Source organism: Dipodomys ordii, unplaced genomic scaffold (genome assembly GCF_000151885.1).
Source record: "Dipodomys ordii isolate 6190 unplaced genomic scaffold, Dord_2.0 Scaffold1, whole genome shotgun sequence".
NCBI lineage: Eukaryota > Metazoa > Chordata > Mammalia > Rodentia > Heteromyidae > Dipodomys > Dipodomys ordii.
The window spans coordinates 43,938,500-43,960,761 of NW_012267217.1; the positions used below are offsets into that span (position 1 = coordinate 43,938,500).

Here is a 22,262-nt window from a genome sequence, read left to right on the forward strand (position 1 = left end):
ACAGAACCAGTTACTCACTCTGTGTGAGTGTGTGTGTGTGGTTTCTGCCTCTTCTTTTCTCTCTCCCTCCTTCCTTCTCCTCCTCTCTGTTCCTCTCTCTTTGTGTCTGTTTTTTATTTGAGATCAGGAGGTGAAAATGAGCCAGTGTCACTTCTGACATCAGCATAAAAAGCTAGCTGGAGCTATGGATGTGGACAGAATGCACCAAGGAAAAAGAAAACTGAAGAAGCAGGCAGGGCATTGTCAGAGTAGACTATTTACCTTGTTTATGTCACTATATCTAGAGCTATCTAAAAGTACACTTTAGTGCTCTGAAATTTTTCTCATGCTTGAAAAACTAAGTTTTGAAAATAACTAGGACCTTTACATGGACTTCCTGTCTCAATTTCCTCCTTATATGTAAAGTACTTATATACTTATACTCTGATGTTTATGTCTTACATAACCATGGAACATTGGTCAAGATTTAGCAATGGACTACTATGTTAGCTAATAAACTTTAGTCAGATTTCATTAGTTGTTTCCTTTTCCTGTTACAGGATTCAATCCAGTATACGATACTATGTTTACAGATCATTGTTTTATTGTTGGGGTTGAATATATTTAAGTATTTCTGAGGCGATTCTTAAGCCACCTTAAGACTCAGCATATATATATATATATATATATATATATATATATATATATATATATGTGTGTGTGTGTGTGTGTGTGTGTGTGTGAGAAAAACTAGGACATAGTTTTTTTTCACAGTACATGGCACAATACTCTGATGTGGAAGAAGATGGTATTTGAGAGTGGTTGAAAGGAAGGAATAATCTTTTGGAAAGGTACTTGCTTAATAATGAACTTCCTTAAATAAAGTAAAATAAGAGCAATGGCAATAGTGCTAAGGAACACATACATAGTAAATCAAGTAACTGGACTGGAAAGTAATTTCAAGATTAGCTCCTACTTCTGTGGTTTATAGGAACACAGGTCATCTGGAGACAGAGTCAGAAGGAAGGCGACTAAAATGATCTTTAACAGGGACAAATGCAGGGTAGCAGATCAGCCATGTTTTGCTATTTATATTTCTCTCTGATCTAAAATCCTAAAAATTTCTATAATTTGAAGTAGCTAGGACACAAGAATTATTTACAAATTCACAAACCAAGTCTTGCTGGCATACCCCACTGGATAACTAGCATACTCAGTCATCTGGCCAAACTTACTGTATGTTTGCCTAAATGTATGCATGAGGTACTAGAGATGAGTACTTTAGTGAACATAAATAATGAGCAGCAAAGAGAATTTCTAGTTGCTCCTTACTGGGTCCTTCTACTTCCAAGCATAGTTCATTATTCTCAAAACCACTAACAACTTTGGCCACAGTCATCTCACGTACTCCTTCAACACTGTTTGTACAGCTAAAATTAGCTATGTATTTGTTTAGCTATACTGCTAAGAGTGTAAATATATCTCACATGTTTATTTTCCCTCTCCCTTTAGACGAGATTCTAAGCCTTTCCCAAAGCACTTTGTCTACTATTTCCTTTATCACTTTCAGTGTCTAAAATGCTGTAATTTACATGAAACCAGTCATGACAGACACAAAGCACTGGAAAATGCAATATATGCAGAAAAGACACAGGACTTGAGTTTATTGTGTCCGGAGAAGATGTTATATCCAGAAGATTTAGTGGTAGCCATTAAAAATACTGATTTTTAAGAGAGATAACGCCAATCAGCTCCCCTTCTCCTGGGAGGAAGCTGTGGCATAAAAATACTGATGTCAAATGGGAGAATAAATTTCCTGAGAGAGACAACTGGGAGGTATTAAAATGTATCTCTTGTACCAATGCTTTTTTAATGTATATAAAAGAAGAAAGAGATTTTTCTGCAGGTATTTCCAGGTAGGGTTATGCTCTTCTGCTTAGAGGAGGTAAGATTTCCCTGGCAGGGCCAGATAAGGGCTCACTGCCGCTAGTTCCTCTTTCCCTAAAGGTGGACTGAATTGGCAGCATATTCCCTGAATATCTCCTTAGGCAGACTAACCACTGGGGAATGACAGGGCAAATAAGGACATAAAAGCCAAGCTCAGGATGTGGCAAGATTTCATCTGGGTAATGCCCAGGGCTTTTTCCTGCTGTGGCTTAAGTCCTACAAGCTGGCCCATCACACCAGAGGCCTTGAGAAAATAGACTGAAGAAGCAGGGATTCCTTGGAATTGTGGAAATCTAGATATCCAAGGCCTGCTCAGGTAGCTCTTGCCTGGGGCAGATCTGATCAAAAGAAGATGGAGACAAAGTCACTACAGGTCTTTTTTTTTTTTTTTCCCAGTTGCAGAGCTTTAACTCCAGGCCTGGACACTGTCCCTTTGTTCTCAAGTCAAGTACTCTACCACTTGAGCCACAGAGCCACTCCTGGGTTTTGAGTGGTTCACTGGCGATAAGAGTCTCACAGGGACTTTTCTGCCTAGGCTGGTTTCAAACCTCGATCCTCAGATCTCAGCCTCCTGAGTAGCTAGTAGTTAGTATGACAGGTGTGAGACCCTGGTGCCAGGCTCACTACACATTTTTTGCTGGAGGAGCCATTCATGTGTAGGAAGCAAAGTTAGATATTCCTTTAAAACAGTCACATCAGCATTAATTTTTTTAATGCATTCAATAAAGAATGGGTAATCATTTACATTCTTTTTCAAAAAAATTCTTATGGTCATGTCATTTCTCATGAATGAGTACAAACCTCTATAACTTGTCACTATAGCTAAGAGCCTAAAATAAGAATTTAAAATCAGCACACATTTCATTGTGATATGTAGATCCTGTCAGGAAATATGCTGGGCTCTGGAAACTTGGAAAAATAAGTTTTTTAAGTGTATAAACATATATGCAGAGTGAGGGAAGATGTCAGGATACTTCAGAAATGGCCTCCAAGAATTGACAAGTCACCAATGGAAAGAAGAGGATGGACAGCATTCGGGTGTAGAGAGCAGCTAGGGTAGGAGGTCTGAGGCCAGAGAAAGTACAGTGTTTGTGAGGACTTGCTTCTAGGGGAGGAGCACAATGTCCACACTTTGGGGGGGCACATCATAGAGTATGAGCTTAGAACATCAGATTGTAGCCAGTCAAAGGGGTCTTGAGGGCCAAACTAAGTCTGCCCTCTAAAACATGAAGTAACACAGAAGTGACTCAAGCAGGAGAATGACTCAGAAGTTTCATGACACTAAAAACAACACAAGGGGACAGAAGGAGAGACTGAGGGAGTTCTATTCTTCCTTTTATTTTAGAGAATTAGGTGAGTAATGAAGAAGGCCTAAATACAACTAAAGGGGCTGTCCAACTAAAGGTTGGAGAAATGGCCCTGTGAGCAAACAGTGAAGCTGGGAGGAAGCCTGGGTTATTTTGTTTTCTCTCTAGGTCAAATAGGTGAACTGCAGTTCCATTTTCTGACCTAGGAATAAGAAAGAGGAGTTGTTTTGTTGGGAGAAAGTATAGCTTGGTGTTGGGGGAAGAGTTCTGGTATCATCTGATATCATCCAACTGGAGTCACCTGAATCCAGTCACTGAGTCCAGGCAGGAGATCTCAGGATGGGTGAGTAAGAGATGGCCAGGGAGAGCACACCAAAGAAAAGGGAAAAGACTGAACCTGGGTAAAGAGCAAATAGTCAAGAATAATGCAGGGGCAAGACAGGGAGAAGGACAAGCAGAAGAGCTAAACGAGGGAGGCCAAAGAGAGAATTTCAAGGAGGAAGGAGGTGGGGTCAATGACATTAAAGGCAGTAGGGAGGTCAAATACTAAAAGCAAGTGTCTGTACGATTTGATAAACAAGAATTCATCAGTAACTTCAGATGGAGTAGTTCCAAGGGAAAGAGGGAAGCCAGAATGTAGAGGGGTGAGAACTGTGGGCTACTCTTTTAAGAAGTTAACTTTAAAGGAAAGAACAGAAATTGGGCCATGGTTAAAGAAGGATATAGAACTAAGAAAAGGTTCCTTTTTTTTTTTAATGGAAGAGATTTGGAAGACTTGGAAGAGACATATTTATATGCTAAAGTAAAGAATCTAGTACAGAAACAGGAGCTAAAGACAGAGAAGTATGGAGAATTAGCAGAGACTGGCCTGGAAAGCCTACAGGAAGTGGGATGTGAACCCAGCCAGAAGCTCTTTCAAATAACATGCTTGCAAACACATACACACACACTATTTTCTTAATGAAAAGCTTCATGCCCTTATGAAAATGTTATATGAACTGGGTTCTAATGTCTCATGCCTGTAATCCTATCTACTCAGGAGGCTGAGAACTGAGAAACGTGGTTTGAAGCCAGCTGGGGAAGGAAAGTCTGTGAGACCCTTATCTCCAACAAACTACTCAGAAAAAGGTGGAAGTGGCACTGTGGCTCAAGTGATAGATAGCCATGAGTACAAAGAGGCTCAGAGGCAGCACCCAGGCGAGTTCAAGCCCCAGGACCAGCAAAAAAAAAAAGGAGGAGGAGGAGAAGGAAGAAGAAGGAAAATGTTATATGAAAGGCCATTATTAATTTCTCTAATGTAACCCTCAAACTTTACCATATCAGGATTCCTAAACTGCAAACAAATTGAAGGTTATCTGACCTAGCAGTCTGTTGGTAAACAGAATCCTTGCTGCAAAAGGTCACTGTCTTCTGTTTTCTGATGAGGCTGCCATACTTAGGCTTTCGGTGCATCAAGAGTGACCTCGCAGCACCACAATGCTATTAATCATCAGGGCTGGCAGCACTGCTACAGCGAGCAGGCAACCACATGTGCAGTCTTGCTCATGCCAGGACAAGTTCATCTGGTCAGTCCAGGACAAAAGAGATAAGGAGAGTCAACTCTGCATTTGTCTTATCCATCAAAGGAAATGACATCACTGGCAGGTGATAGTACCATGTTCCCTTGTACCAAAGAAAATGAAAAAACCCACTAAAGACTCCTGAAAATCCACTAGCACTATCATATCCATAGTCAATGTTTTCTATTTCATCATCTTTAGAACTGCCTGACACACTAGGCAGGTAACATCGGCTTCATTTATAGATTGCTCTAATGAGAAAGGTGAGAAAAGAGGAAAACTGAAAAGGAAAAAGGTCATGTATGATGCAGAGATCTTATATTAGCTGGTGCTCAGGGTTAAACATTCAGAGATAATTGCCTGTGAAATCAAAGGCAGCAGTCTTAACAAAAAAGCAAGGGAAGCCTCATTCTATTTTGTTCCATGACATTAAGTCAAATAAATTAAGGCTTGTGTAACTTGACGAATTTCTGAGGACTTTATTTCAGCTCCCATCAAACCTTGATGCTCATGAGAGAAAAGGAACTGTGTCAGGCTCTGAAGAAAGCAGAGTCTGTAAGAGTTTCATATGCTTAGTAATATATATTACCATCTTCATGAAGCTCTGTTCTTAAAGATGCACAATGGACACTTAAAGATTTAAAAGATTAAAATGTAACAAGAAAAAAAATGGTTTACCATGGAAATAGCTTAGCTTAGAAAGGCTTTAAAGACTCACAAGTCTCATGCACATAAAATCAAAATGGTAACATAACACCAAATGTAAACTTCCAGAATTTTATTCTAAATGATAAGGATCCTAAAGAAGAATATGGCTCCAGGTACAAAAAGCATAATTTGCAAAGGGAAGCCATTTATTCACACAGTACGACTGTTTTTCAGGAGTATGTGCTCCAGGGTGGGTAATTTGTACAGAGTTTAGCGAGCCTTGGCATCTTTCCTTTGAGGGCACACCCACCCACACCGAAATCGGCAAAAAGCACTAGGATGCATCCCCAGGGAGATGCAATTTGGTGTTCGTGATCTGAGCTGCAAACTCTTCCTGAAATAGTTACATTAGGCTGGATGTGGACAGGACTCATATGTCCAGCAATGTTCCCAGCTAATGGAAAAACAATTTTAAATCAAAGGCAGATATTTCGATAGCAACCCACGTGGAAGAAATAAGCTTCAATCATTTCTCTAGATACCTCATTTTGCTAATCTCATTGGTCCAAAAAGTGGTAAGATTGCATCAGATATTATATCTTGGCAGATAGTTATAGGAAATAAGGGTCTTTTTTTACCGGCCATTCAGAAATTGTGTTTAAGTTTCTTAGCAACAATCTGAAGCCTGGAGTAGCAATGCTTGGGAAGTAATTTTGGCTCTGATTATTCTGATGTCTGATTATAAAAGCGACAGATTATATCACAGCTGTCAATATATTCTTGCTCAAATTCTTAAGGCATTTTTTTAAAACAGGGGAGAATACAGTTCTTTTTCCTACAATGAGGTGGGGTTTTTATCTCAGAAAATGATTTTTGATCATTTACATATATATATTTCATTTAGCCTCAGAATAAGACAAATCACTTCTTAGGTTTTTGAAATTTTTTTTCAGTAGAGACATACATGTACATAGCTTAGCAAATTAATACAGATCTTACCATAGATTCTCCCACAAAGTTTATTAATATGTATAATACTGAATAGCATTGTCTGTTGCAGACAGTCTAAGTGCTTCCCTTTAGAATACTGATTCTTCTATGAGTGTTATTAGATGTTTATTATTAGATGATTATACTGAATAAAACTCTTTGCTAAGATCAGTGATCTGTAGGTATGCTCAACCTCAAAGTACTACTTTTCACTCAGTGATTCATGATGCTTTAGACAAATATTTAGTGACATAAAAAGATGTCTAACCATACTAAGAAAAATGACTAGTTAAAAATGTAAAGAGCTGGGCACTGGTGGTTCATGTCTTTAATTTTAGCTCTTTAGGAGGCTGAGAACTAAAGATCTTGGTTCAAAGCCAGCCTGGAGAGACAAAATAAGAGACGCTTATCTTCAATCAACCAGAAAAAGCCAGAAGTGGAGGTATGACTCAAGTGGTAAAGTGCCAGCCTTGAACAAAAATAGGTAAGCAAAGGTGTGAGGCCTGAGTTGAAGCTGTATTACTGGTGTACATGCGTACACGTACACGTACACACACACACACACACCACTATGTACAGAATGAAACCATTTTAAGTATTTGCAGTGTAAGAGGTTTGAAAGGATTGAAAGTGGTAGGATAAAGAATAACTTCCTTATTTTTATTTTCTATGCTAAGTCGTATCTTTTGTAAGCAGGCAGAATCTTGGTATTTCATTCATTTATTTATCAACTTCATATCAGGTACTATTTTAGGCACTGGGGATTAAAAGCCATGACCTGTAAAACTTATATCTCCTGGGAGGAACAAATCACAACTTCCATACAGAGGGGATGACAGGGAAGCCTTGGATGTGCAGCGAGGGAAGAATGGGAGACAAGTCAGTATAGGGCCTTGGCTTTTACTGGAGTGAAAGGTGAGGCTATTTAAGCATGATGTGACATAATCTAATTTACACATTAAGGGCAACTGCAGTCTTAAGAACAGACTGAAGGAGGCCTAAGTTAGAGCAGACAGACAGTTACTGTAACCATTGGAAATGATGACAGCTTAGACCTCAGCAGTAGCAGTGCAAAGGTGATGAGTGCATATAATTTGAAACTGAAGCTGACCGGGTTTGCTGAGAAGGTAGTTCTGGATGTATGAGGTGCCATTAAGTGAGATGGGAAGACTGTGGGGGAGAGGAACTTACAATGGTAGGGGGTATAGGGATATCTGGAGCTCCATTTTGGATACAATAAGTTTGAGATGTTACTTGACATCCAAAGCCCATTATAATATTTGGACTAGCCTTTACTTCCAGAGAGGTTACTAAAAAGATGATCTCTCCCCAGAAAACAAAATCCTGGATAACAAGGAAGGAGTGAGAAAGAAATCTTGGTTAATCAAGTGACATTTACGTGGACTAGCATATGAGTTCAGCAAGTTGTTAAATTTTGCTTGAATAAAGAAGAAGCAAGAAAAGTCTGATGGAACAGGTGCTTATACACATAGACACACATTTTTTTCTGGTACTCATCAGGATATTTATAATATATATTATTCAATATTTATGACAGAAAGTTCTTATTGCTCAGTAAAATTTGTATTTTAGTAGGAACTCATGCTAAATAATATCAAATAAAGCTGGGTGCCGGTGGCTCACGCCTGTAAACCTAGCTACTCAGGAGGCTGAGATCTGAGGATCACGGTTCAAAGCCAGCCCAAGCAGGAACATCCGTGAGATTCTTATCTCCAATAAACCACTGGAAAACTGGAAGTGGCGCTGTGGCTCAAGCGGTAGAGTGCTTGCCTTGAGCTGAAGAGCACAGGGACAGTGCCCAGGCCCAGAGTTCAAGCCCCACGAGCGACAATAATAATAATAATAATATCAAATAAAATGAAAGACAGGAAAAGATGGTTTTGAAAGCCAAAGGATCATTTTCACAGTTCTCCTGAGATTCCCAAGTCAAGCTATTGCATGGCTTCAGAATGATATAGCCAAAGACGAAGTTGGTCAAACACACAGGTCTGAGAACGGACCTGTGTCTGCTCTAAGCAACAAAGGGAAACATATTCTATGGTGCTTATTGTCCTCAACTGGTGTTGAAGAAAAACTAGCTTTAGTTTCTGTCATACAGAACTTGGGATTTACCTGCCACACCAAGTCCCCAAATCACACTTTCAATGACAGGAAATGAGAAATACTAGGCAACCATATAAATTTCTTTGGACTAGATGATTTCATTATCCAGTAGAGAAAAATGGGGCTTAAACTGGGATTTCTGAATAGCACCAAGCAGGCATCAGTCTGGGTGATGTGTTTAGTGGTCCAAGAGAAAATGAAGGAAAAAAATGAGTTTTTATAGACTGTTTGCTTTTTTTTTTTTTTTTTTGGCGGGAGGGGGGGAGATAATTGGAGATGAGTCTCATAACTTTTCTATCAGGGTGGGCTTTGAATTATGATCCTTAGATCTCAGCCTCCTGAGTAGCTAGGATTATAGGTGTGAGCCACCAGCACCCAGCTAAACTACTTGATTTAAAAAAGCTGCTTTAGCCAGGTGCTGGTAGCACATACCTGTACTCCCAGCAATTCAGGAGGGTGAGATCTGAGGATCAAATGTTGAAGCCAGCCCAGGAAAGTTCATGAGACTGTTGTCTTCAATTAATTAGCAAAATGTCAGAAGTAGAGAGGAAGGAAGGAAGGAAGGAAGGAAGGAAGGAAGGAAGGAAGGAAGGAAGGAAGGAAGGCAGGCAGGCAGGCAGGCAGGCAGGCAGGCAGGAAGGCAGGAAGGAAGGCAGGAAGGAAGGAAAGAAGGGACAAAGGGAGGGAAGGAAGGAGGGAGGGAGGGAGGGAAAGAAGGAGAAAAAAAGCTGTTTGACTGGGTACCAGTGGCTCACACTTGTAACCCTAGGTACTTGGGAGGTGGAGATTGGGAAGATTCAAAAACTTCATCAAACACCGAAAAAGCTGGCAGGTGGGGTATAAATGTGTCATCTTAGCTACTGTAAGAAGTGTAAATAGGAGGATCACAGTCTAAACCAGTAATGGCAAAAACTGAGACCCTATCTCAAGAAATAAACAGAGCAAAAAGAACTAGAGGTACGACTCAAATGGTAGAGTTTCTGCCTAGCAAGTAAGAAATTGAATCTAACTCTAGTATTGGGGGAGGAAAAAAAAAGGCTGTTTAATTTCTATGGTGTATTTTTTTTCTAAAAATAGTACTATGTACTTATAAGAAATGATGGTGGCCACGCACCGGTGGCTCACGCCTGTAATTCTAGCTACTCAGGAGGCTGAGATCTGAGGATTGCGATTCAAAGCCAGCCCAGGCAGGAAAGTCCATGAAACTCTTATCTCCAATAAACCACCAGAAAACCGGAAGTGGCGCTGTAGCTCAAGTGGTATAGGGCTAGCCTTGAGCTGAACAGCTGAGGGACAGTGCCTAGGCCCAGAGTTCAGGCCCCATGACTGACAAAAAAAAAGAAAAAAGAAAAAAAAGAAATGATGGTGAGTAATGGAAAAAATGTTTTGTTTTTGTCTATTTAGTCTAAGGATATACAGAAAGCCACCATATAGGTACTGCCATGTTTTTATGTTTACAGGCCTGTCAAAGGGAATGGCCACGCAAATGGCCAGGCTCTCCATGACTGGTGCAGCCTGCATTGAGCACAGGGACCATGTGTCGGAACCCCATCTCCCAACTCCTCTCTGTTTGCCACCTTCACTGTTTGCTTTCCTTCACAGTCTCTTAACTGACCTCAATCAAGGATTCAGGATTTACAGTGGTCCTTCTCTGAAATCACCAACAGCAGGTGGACTGGGGAAGCAGCAGCGATGTAAGCATTATTAAACCTGGCTTCAGATGGATTCTGCTGCTTACCAGCCTTGTCACCTTGGACAAGACACCGACCATCTCACGGTCAAAATTCTTTCTTGTCTTTTGAAGTATTACCTGCCCTATCTACCTATTAAGAGTTGCAAGAAAGAATAAACGGTGTATTTCTAGGAACGTTCCTTTTAATTGATAAAAACAATAATTATCTTCCACTAACCACTGTACAAATACAATTTTTAACATAATTATTAATAAGTTTTGTAGCATGTATGTATGGTCTTCTACTTTAGGCTATTAGGAAGTCTAAGTAATCTTTGCCTAAGGATCTTCCCAAGAATGGAGGGGTGGCTCAGTTGGCATAGCACTAGCCAATGAGCAAAAGCATCTGGTACTGAGTTTGATTCCCTACCTCAGACCAAAAAAAAGAAAAATGAAAGAAAACCAGCAAGAAAGGACATATACAGGAGGAGATGCAAATGACTTGAACAGCTGTCAAATGGGTAGTTCAAATGGTCATTGCTGGAAGAGACCACAGAAGAGACCAGGCACTGAGGACTGGTGGGGAAGAGGCAATACTTAAAAACAAGAGTGGCCTAGTCAAGCAGAGGAGAAGCATCAAATAAAAAACCCAAATGAGTATGTCACTTGGGTTGGGGTGGGGTGGCTATGGCCCACCGTACTTTGGGATACAGTAGAAGATTCTGGGCGGTGAAGTGTCCATACAAAGGTACCGTGTAAAGATAAAGTCAGAGTCAGGTCTGAGACACCCTCCAGTGTTACCATCTATGCTTGCAGGTAGCTAAAATGACCACTGTCCTTATGAAACCCATTTATGTTAGTCTGGCTTTCAGATGGGCTGAAGCGGGGAGCCATGGGAGGTAAGATTCCCAGGTAGGAAATCACAGAAAGAAAGTGTTAAGAATACAAACTGGGGTGAGGACAGCATGAATGAAGATTAAGGGAAGATGTGAATTGCTCTTAGTAATCCTTTAACCAAAGCTATTGGACAATGTCAAGGTTCAAACTATGAAAAACAAAGAGAATGATGTGATGATTAACTGAGATTAACTGTGAATATCTTTTTCAGAGAAAAACAATGACTTTTGTTCAACACTTCAAAGGATATGTCCAGTAGGCAGCTAGAGATAACAACTTTGTGATGATCTCTTTCTAGCCAAGGTAGACTCACAGAGGGTTCGTGACTCTCCCTGCAGATGATGTCTTTTAACATGCATGAAGTGGCTACACTGGTGCCTATCTGGGCTGAAGGAGCATGCAGAATGGAAGCTGAATGTTGGAATTCTGGAATGCAGGAATGTCATTCGAGTGTTAGGGGGTTAGAGAGAGATATGAGAGCAGCAAGTGTGCAGAGAAGGGGAAGGCCCAGAGAGGCTGCAGTGCAAAAAAGGGCAAAAGCAAGAGATGCCCAGGAAAAGGAGGGCCAACAGCGTAAAGGAAACAGGGGCCTGAGGAAGTCATAGTGTCAGTGAAGAGTGTAATCCACAGTCAAGATTGCAAGAGGTCAGGTAAGTAGTGAGGGCAAAGGGGAAATGGAAACTTTTTCTAAGGATTTCAAGGAATGCCTGTATCACCACTGGAGGATCAGAGTCCACATCTGTAGAATGCTGCACATGCTACAAAGAAAGTCCAGGCACAGCCCTAAGTCCCAGGCTCTTTGATGCCTCTGGTCAACTTTTTACCTTCTTTTTACTTCTTCCCACCTACTCACCTCCTGATTCCTCTTGAATTTCAATACTTAAAATAAAAACTATGGCTACTAACATAAGTGAGTATGTACATGCTATGTATACTTGCTCCATGAAGTGGGAAAGTTACTTCTATTTGCAGGGGAGATAACAGATTTGAAAGCTGTTGGAGGTAAGCTCTGAGCTTGGGAAAGTCTAGCTGTAGGGACTACAATAAACCACCTCCACTGTCGCCCATTTTACTCCTCTTCTTGGACTTGGTAACTCAGCTGTAATTTTTTGCTGTGGTGACCAGGGATCACTTTTATTTAGTAGGATGTTGCCCTAGTCTCTCAAATGCTGGTGGTACATGTTGAAATAGCCTAGTCCCATCTTCCAAGGAACTTCAAAGTTGGCCTGCTATCATTTCATCTAGTTCTGTAAGCTTCTTCATGTTTGTCTTTTCAGAGAAACAAATCTAAGATTTTTGCCATCTTTTGGCACAGCCCTCCCATCTGAAATAAAAACTATGACTTCAGTGCCTAGATGTACTATTCTTATTGAATTACATGTATCTAGGGTTAAAACATCAAAGGCTTATTGGCTCTGGTACCACCATAGATAAACAAATGGGCTGGGATTAAAAACCAGGGCAGCCATGTATTACGTGCCAAGCAACTGAGTTTGGGAGATGCCAGGAAAGTAGAGGTTATAACAAAGCGGTGAGTCTCCATATTTAAGGCTAATGGCGGCTCCAGAATGAGGGAAGCCCTGGGTAATCCAAGCTTCCCATTTCTCCAGAGAAAACAGAAGGCTTTGTTTTGTGTGTGCATAAAAGCTCATGGTTGTTTAAATGTTGGCAACTATTTCATCATCTCTAAGCTTGGTAGGGGCCAGGCCCACAAGGCCAAACAAACATGTCCATCAGCCAGATTTGGCCTTGAGGAAAATACACAACCTCTTATTTATGCTGAGCATAGAGCAACTCTTACCAACAACTCTTAGCACCTCCCTCATGGCTGCTGATCCGGATGTGTCTTGCTTGACACTGCCAAGAATGCCAAGATTTCCCAGAGTTCTCCATGCACCCTCAAGTGTGGATGTGGTAAATAATTCTTCTCATGAAAAGTTAACTAGGCCTTGAACTAATTCGGCAGGGTCACCATCTGGGAGTCCTCAGGAACAGTGAGCTGTCAGCACTGTAAACATTTTAGGCTTCATGGAGGACACTGACTTTTTCTAAACTAATCACCCCTGCCAGTCAAGGTTTTGCAGTATGGGTTCAAGAACAAGGCGTCCACTTAACAATAATAACAAAAACAGTGGAGGATGAAAACTGGACAGTCATAGTAATAATGAAAGGCCTAAAAGCAACCTGTGACTTCCCTAATAAGGTGACGACCAAAGTTGGCTCCCTGGCAGTCGAGTGCCAATACAATTAATCAGTCTGTTTTTAGTTTTCTTGCGACAGCAATATTAACAGTTTGCTTTATTCTGTTTATATGGTGCTGACAGGGCTTCAGCATGTTGGGCCTACTTGCTAGAGATTAATGGCTACTTTTATACTGAGGCAAAACCCAGGCAGGGAGAGAATGCCTTTTACGACTAGATAAGAACTGAATTCTCTTGCCTTTTTTTTTTTTTTCCTGTTCCCCCACAGGCCATCAACTCCTCCTTCAGTCTCTATAAGGAACACGGCTTACTTCCCCAACTTTAGGTGCTACCTGCTAAGATGAAACAAAAGGGAATTTTATATATGGACTGGATAGCTTCTCATCTCTAAAGGTATTTTTGGCTCTTTTCGCTTTTAAAGATCCTCTTCCATACAGAAGTGAAAGAAACAGGTATGAGATGGCCTCTGTTAATAATTCCCTTTGTGTGTGTCACCATCTACAGATACAGAAGAAGACAGAGTTGATAGTAACTATAGACTGCTACAGGAAGTATTGTCACCTCAGAAAAATATTTTAATTATTCCACTAAATAGGCTTATTTCAACATAGGTCAAAAAGATTTGACCTCCCATACAAAAAGAAGGCTTTAGGACTGCAATTTATTACTAGTACATTGGAAAATAAATTAATTCCAAACATTCCTTTGGGGGGGGGTTGAGGGTAGGAGGAGGGTTGAGATAGGTCTAACTATGTAGCCTAGGCTATCTTTGAACTCACAACTTGAGCCTCGTAAGCACTAGAATTAAAGGCATGTGCCATTATTCCCAGTCCCCAGTATATATTAACAGTCTCTAAGTATAGGGAACCTAAGACACAAAAATTAAAAGCAAACAAATGACCAAACACCTCAATGTGCCTCCTTTAAGGTTCTATAGAAATTAGCCTCTCACTGGGAGATGGCTCAATCCATTGTATAAAACAATCACATAGATATACATTATATAGCAACTGCATCCCAGCGACTCCCCCACCCCAACTCCTTTGCTCACTGTTCTCCCGCCACAGTAGCTGGAGAACAGAACTAATTCCAGGAGAGAGGACATCAGAGGATAGTGGAAAATTCTTTAAAAGATTATTATTTATTAAAGCAAACGGTCGCATAGATATTGCAATATTTAAGTGGCATTTTTTTGAGACAGGGTCTTGTTATATAGCCTGGGCTGGCCTCCAACTCACGATCCTCCTGCCTCTGCCTCCTGAGTATAGACAATACAAGTATGAGCCATCATGCTGAGTTAGAACATTTTATCAGATATTATCAAAGATTTTTTTTTTGGGGGGGGGTCCTGTCGTAGGGCCTGAAATCTGGGTCTGGGCACTGTCCCTCAGCTCTTCAGCTCAAAGCTAGCGCTCTACCACTTGAGCCACAGCACCACTTCCGGGTTTTTTCTTTTTGCTTATGTGGTGCTGAGGAATCGAGCCCAGGGCCTCATGCATGCAAGGCAAGTGCTCTACTACTGAGCCACCTTCCCAGCCCCTATCAAGGATTTTTTTTTGGGGGGGGTCTGGTTGGGGGCCTGAACTCTGGGCCTGGGCACTGTCCCTCAGCTCTTCAGCTCAAGGCTAGCGCTCTACCACTTGAGCCACAGCACCACTCTGACTTTTTTTTCTTTTTGCTTATGTGGTGCTGAGGAATCAAACACAGGGCCTCAGGCATGCAAGGCAAGCGCTCTACCATTGAGCCACCTTCCCAGCCCCCTATCAAGGATTTTTGAAGTGAGCTGTAAGTACAGTTTAGGATAAGTAGTATTGAGAGTAGTAGTATTTACTGAGTGCTAACTATGTAAAGCAATATTTTAAATACCTTGGCTATATAAATCCATTTAATTGTCACAACAGAATGCACTACAGTAAGAGCTGAACAATAGTTTTTACTTGAAGTACAGAGTTTTGAAAGAGTGAGTCAACATACTGGGCTATATTTAGGCAGACTTTTGAATTCCGTTTTTGTACTTCAATCATTTATTTGATGTACAGGTTAGATCAGAGAAGTAAAAGTAGCATCAGATGAGATTACTTAGAAGGATACTACATGGGAGATGATTTAAGAGTTATTTCGGAAACAGAATGGATCACATCTTTTTAATCAATTTGATCCTTATTTCTTTCATTTGCTTATTCAAAACTATTCTGGAGGGTGACAAATAGGGCAGTCACAACAAGAAGAAACTGAAGATGTCTTCTTCCTCAAGTCAGGCAAGAATGCTACTAGTCATATTTCCAGTGATACTCAACATCTTTCTCTCTCCTTTATTTCCCTGCCTCTCTCCAACTATCCATCCAATACTTTATGCTAGGTATTACTTTATATAATGGTCACGAACAAGTCTAGGATGAAAAATGAAGGAAAAAGAAAAAATGATTGTGTCTGTTCTTGTAGCTTTGGGAGTGTCTTTTTTCTGAAACTTCCATGTCTTTCCTGGTGGTCTAGCCATAAGGCATAATATAGGGTGGTAAACCACCAGACTGTTGGAAGAGAGTAGGGATTCTTACTCATCCATACGAGAAAAGGACCTTCTATTTAATTTCTAAATGTGTACCCTGATTTAGCATATTTTAACCAAAGCAAAACATTATACCAGAAAGGTATCTGATATGATTCCAATGTGTAGCGTTCCATATCATTTACAAGTATAGGCACAAGAAAAACAAACTCTGAGCAAAGCCAAAATGTGCTGAAAATAACAGAACAAACATACTCTGAACTAAAAATCTTGTACCTAATTTAGCTGGCAAATTAGTTTGAGAAATAATAATTCTTTCACCTTAAAAAAATTCTCTCACCAAAAAAAAATCAGTAAGCCTAGAACTTTTACAATTAAAATCTGCCTAGATTTTATAAGAATAAATCCTGGCCACTTTCTGATGCTTTCTGAAAAACAAATTGATAATAGAATGACTACCACTGAGAAATATTTTACTCTGTGGAAGCTGCCTTTTCATGATTATTTTATGAGACCTTGTCTAGATATTATACTTCCTTCACTATCTACATTTAGTTCTTTAAAAATGCCGTCTTCAGATGCCTGGGGTTATGTCAGTTTCTTTGGATCTAATTAGATCTCAAATTGCAAACTCTATCATTTTAATGCTTTCCAAAAGGTTCCTATGCAGGTAGGCTTACTTCCAAAAATCCATTTAACATGGCTAATGCATGCTGCTGATCTTTACTATTAAAATGGATTAAAGAAAATCAAAAGGTATTTTTAGGGACTTATGCACACTATCAACAATTATTTCAAGTATAAGCTAGTTTGTATATGCCAAGGGTGAGAATTTAAATGCTCATAAAATCTAACCATAAAAGAAGGAATTTTATGAGAGCAAGCACAGTTGAACTTCAGCTTTATTTTATGGATCTGAACCTGGTTTGGACTTGTGTTTTCTATGAACTCAGAGCTGATTTACTTGGGGAAGAGCAGGCTGTACCACAGCCACTGTAAGGTGAGGGCAGAATTGTGGCCAGCACATTTTCATTCCAGAGCATTTACCAAGTTGGCTACATGTTTCTGAGTGGGCAGGAAGGTTTGTTTCCCATTGAAGATGCATTTTAAGCTATGTAATATATTTCAAAGACTCTCTGTACTGGTGATAAATGAACATTGAAGCAAGAAAGTATAAAACACTACATAAGTGAACAACAAAGACATCCCCAGGATTATGATCTCAAATTAACATGTTGCAAAGAGATGGCTTTCATATCCTCTGCACTCCATCTCTAGGTTGAAAGCCGTAAGTTGTACTGAGAGATTATTTTCATTTTGCTTGGCTCAACCAAATTGCGGCTTTTGGAGGAGAAAGTTAAAGAGGGGGTCCAGAGGGAGGCAGTGGTGGAGGTGGAGGGAGATCCCAGAATTATAGAGGCCTGACTTGGAGATCATCTAACCACCCTCCCAGAGCAGGAAGGAAAAATAAATTGGAAGCCTCTGACATTTATAAGTCTTTCTCACCTGCGGCGCAGATCCTCTGCCACTGCTGCCCGGCAGCTGAACAAATAGGCTCGGAGTGATTTCAGCCGCTGCCGGAGCCGCACCACTGCAGCCAAAGGCTCGGCATGGAGGTACAGCATGGGGTTCTCTTGTTGGATGTCGATTAGTGGCTCTTCATACACGTACTCCAGAAACTCTTTGGCCTGCTTGGACACCTGCAAAACAGGCCTTGGCAATCATTTCTGGTGAACCATCCAGCTTTCTACACCTGTTCAAACTAGGAACCACAGCTTAATAACAAAGTAACATTATTTTCTGAACACACCTAAATGAAAGAGCCATAGCTGAACTAAATATAAATATTAGCTTTCCTTTGTCTTTTCCAGAAACTCAGATGGACAAACTTGGAAGGAATTCACTAACTGTGTATCTGGATCATGGTAGTGATTGTATGAACCCATGTATGTGACAGAACAACACCAAACAATACTAACCCATAACACCAATGTCAATTTTATGGGTTTTAAAAAAAAATATTTTACCTAGTTATATACGTAACCATCCCCGGAGAGCTCAGGGACAGTGTTCAGGCCCAGAGTTCAAGCCCTATGACTGACAAAAAGAAAGAAAAAAGAAAAAGAAAAAAAATAGAAAACTGAAAACTCATATGTTTCACACTCTAGACTAAGTGCTTATGAAAGAAGAAAAAGAAGATATAGCTCCTACCCTCAAGGACTCACTACATCATTGTTTAGTTTTGTTTTTGTTTTTGTTTTTTTTTGGTTGGTTGTGGGGCCTGAGCCCTGTCCCTCAGCTCTTCAGCTCAAGACTAGCACTCTACCACTTGAGCTACAGCTTCACTTCTGGCTTTTTTCCCCCTGCTTATGTGGTGCTGAGGAATCAAACCCAGAGCCTCATGCATGCAAGGCAAGCGCTCTACCACTGAGCCACCTTCCTCGCCCTATTACAAAAATTTTTTTAAGAAAATTCCATCAGCTTGTCAGCTGCTACACAGTGACAGATGAGACTCATTGGTAGCTTAAAGGAAGGAGAAACAGGCTTTCCTAAGCAGGGACAACCTGGCAAATGAGGTGATGATGGATCTGGGTCTAGAGAGATAGGCAGAAATTCCCTTGTAGGTAGGTAAGAGAGAGAGGAGTACAAAAGGCTGCACAACCATGAAAATTTTCCATACATTCATGACAGTATTAGATACATGGCTACTGCACACTGATTACAAACACCCATTTTTTATACACACACATAAAATTCAATATTATCATCTTCTTACATCATATAATGCATATCAAAGTTTATATTTCTTATAGGAATGTAAAAAAGGCGTCCTTTAATTTTTTAATTGTTATTATTAAGGAAGTGTACAAAGGGTTGAGGCATACAGGCATAGGTACAAGCTAGATATTGTACCAGGCATTAGGGCTCCTCAGGTACCTCATAGTTCAGTGTGCAAAGACAGAATTGAGTTAAATATTTTATTTATCATGTTTAAATATTTGTTGTATTTAAATTATCTTCAATGAAGAAAAAAAGGTGTTCTAGGAAATGAAGTACAATTCACTTAAAATGGTTGCTAAAAAAAAATGATGTATTGTACAATTCAATTAGTCTTTCTGGGTCTGTGGAGCAGTGTTTACACTGACTCAGGGCCCTGCTGAATTAGGTTAACAATGCTACCTTTTAGTAGGTGAACAGGACAAAGGGCACTGGCCAGTCTCCCGCGCCTTAAAAGGCTTCTCTCTTCAGGTGGTACTTAAGCCCCAAAGCAAAAAGAATCTTTTACAGAGACAGTAAAAGCTGGGAGACAAATGGAAAGCAGCTACTGACAGCAGTATTCATAAACTGAAATGACAGAAAACAAAAACAGAGCTTGTTTCAATAAGGCAAAGGCCTCCTTGCAAGTTATTAACTAGCAGTGAGCATGTGGAGCCCGCCCTCAATGCTGCTGCCTGGCCCCGTGAACAAGTCCTTGCCATGTCTAGCCATTTTTGGAAATAAGGCTGAACACATGCCCTAATTTTTTTAGAATTAACCAACCACTAAGACCTGTGGAGGAATTTTTTTGAAAGAATTCAAAATATGGCATGATATACTCTTTTTTTTTTCAAAACAGATCATTTATATTTAAAAAATTCGAAATGACCCTTTAGTCTCCATTCTGGCATAAAGGTTTCACTCTTTTTTTTATTTTTACTATTTTTTTTTTGGTCGGTCGTGGGGCTTGAACTGTGGGCTTGAGCGCTGTCCCTGTGCTCTTCAGCTCAAGGTGAGTGCTCTACCACTTGAGCCACAGTGCTACTTCCAAAGGTTTCACTCTTAAACTTAATTTTTATTAAAAAGCCATTATAATTTTTTTTCTCAGTTACTAAGGGAAGGAAGCCAATGATATTCTTAGGTGATGAAATTTACAGGACTCTTTTTCATTAATATAAATATTACATGAGCTATATGTGAGTGTGAAATAAGTTCCAACTAAGAGCTAAGAGCTACTGTCCTACTTCTTGCCAATTGAATCATGAAAAACATGAAATGCCTGAGTGCTGTCTCTGATGTGAAGAACAACTCAGTTCACGAGTCAGGTGCAGACAAAGGAGATCTTTAAAAAAAAATGACGTGGACTGGCTCTCTTTTCTATATTCTTGTAACAGTCACATCAGAATCCTTTTTATAGGGTCAGTGGTTCACTTTTCAAACCCATTGGCCTGTTAGTATTTTACTAAATAATATTTACTATTTCATAGTGCTGTTCATATTATTTGTGTTAGCAAATCTCTTCCAACTGTTAGCTCTCAGATAGAATCATTGAGGCAAAGGAACAAGATGCTGTGCTGGTGGTTGTGTGGCTGGCTGTGAACTGATTCTGTCTTCATATCCCTGTCTGTAGTCTGTGATTCAAGAGGCAAGAAGAAAGGAGTCTAGGTGGAAATAAGTCTCCCCACCACCTAATATTCACAACAAGTTGGAGAAAACAACACAAATGCTTTTCAATTAACTCCAAGCTAATAATAGTTAAACCTGCTATTTATACATATATGTTTATCAACAAATACATGATTTGAACATCAAGTATGGTCACTGCAAATCTGAGTGTAACGTGTTTTCTTTCTTTCTTTTCGTTTTGTTCTGATATTGGGGCTTGAACTGAGGGCCTGGATGTTGTTTCTTAACTTTTTTGCTCAAGGTGATGCTTTGTCACTTGCATAAAAGCTCCACTTCTGGCTTTTCAATGGTTACTTGGAGATAAGAGTCCTTCCTGTCCAAGCTGGCTTTGAATGGTGATCCTCAGGTCTCAGCCTTCAGAGTAGCTATTATAGGTCACTGGTGCCCCACTGTATTTTCATACAATTACATTTTAAAAGCAAAGTTCCTAGATAGTGTGCAGGTCTGTGCAATTCAGAGAGAGAATGTGTTCTTGTATGCTCCCCGCCAAATAAAGAGCCCTGGGTATCCACAGACAGCAATTTTGAGATGATGTAGTGCTAGTGAGGACTTTTTATTAGAGGGAGAAAAAGTTTCAGAATAAGACACAAGAAAACAATCGCAGAACAAGACCAGAGATAATATAGCTTTAACAGTTCCCAGTCTATATTCAAAGGAATATTAGTTCTACAAAGAAGATGTTACGAGATGCCATACAGTGCTTTATTTTCTTGGTGATTCAAAGTACAATATTTGGGCAGATTAAAACTCTGTCACTGGGCTGGGAAGGTGGCTCAGTGGTAGAGTGCTTGCCTTGCATGCATGAGGCCCTGGGTTCGATTCCTCAGCACCACATAATCAGAAGAAAAAAAAAAGCCAGAAGTGGTGCTGTGGCTCAAGTGGGAGAGTGCTAGCTTTGAGCTGAAGAGCTGAGGGACAGCGCCCCGGCTGTCCCTCGACCAACCAAAAAAAAAAACAAAAAACAAAAAAAAGGACTGTCACATCGGACTAAACAGAACTTGTTTAAACCGGGTACTTCCCAAATCTATTTGACTACAAACAGGCAGCTGTTTACTGTTCTGCAGGGGAACAGGAGGGAAAACCAACTGGAGACAGGGGTATCCTTTGCTATCTTCATTCTCTTCTTTCATAGCACTTACAGGAGATCCTCAAAGATATCCTGGCCATGGCCTTCCCACAGCCCTACAAACAGGTACAGAACAGGTGACTGCTTTATGAAATCCACTTTGAGGAACACGGAATTGACCCATTATCTATATTTAATAGGAGAAGATAAATAATTTGATGGTCTTGCTATATAGCCCTAACCTGACCTCAAACTTATAATATTCTTGCCTGTACTACTCAAATGTTGGGATTATATACATGTGCCACCCCACTCAGCTCTAAATGCAAAGAACTCAAGTGATTTATTTATGGTTATTTCATGGGCAGAACTAAAACCAGAATGCAGACTTGTTTTCAAATGACTCTACCAAAATCTATCAGCACATTACTCTAAAAAAGATGGTCCCTTCTCCTTCTCCATCCTTCCTCACAAACAGAAAGCCAATAGGCTGCAAATGAAGCTAACTTATAATACAATTAGGCAATACATTGTCTGGAAGTCTTCCACTAGATTTGTCCCCGCATGGGGCTTGAACTCAGGGCCTAGGTGCTGTTCCTGAGATTTTCCTCTCAAGGCCAGTGCTCTGCCACTGAGCCACAGCTCCACTTAGGGCCATTTCGGAGTAGTTTATTGGAGATAAAGAGTCTCAAGGACTTTCTTGCCCAGCCTGGCTTTAAACTGCGATCCTCAGATCTCAGCCTCCTCAGTAGCTAGGATTACAGGTGTGAGTCACCAGCCTCTGAGCAATTATTGCTCTTTAATATTTTTTTTATTGTAAAGATACTGTACAAAGGGGTTACAGTTGCATGAGCAAGGTAATAAGTCCATTTCCTATCGCACATTGTTATACCCTCCTTTATATTTCCCCTACCATCCCTTTC

At 40.3% G+C, this 22,262-nt stretch overlaps 1 protein-coding gene across 4 annotated transcripts in view; it reads right to left on the reverse strand.

Moving 5' to 3' along the window:
* The window catches only part of Plekhm3 (pleckstrin homology domain containing, family M, member 3), a 168,893-nt gene that overhangs the window by 78,697 nt on the left and 67,934 nt on the right, over window positions 1-22,262 (reverse strand). For all 4 annotated transcript variants that reach the window (XR_001174852.1, XM_013011283.1, XM_013011294.1 and 1 more), the window contains exon 5: window positions 17,337-17,530. Coding sequence is in view for 3 of the 4 variants with exons in the window: in XM_013011283.1 (XP_012866737.1) it covers window positions 17,337-17,530 (194 nt within the window). In the remaining variant the exon portion in view is untranslated. The remainder of the gene's footprint in view (window positions 1-17,336; window positions 17,531-22,262) is intronic.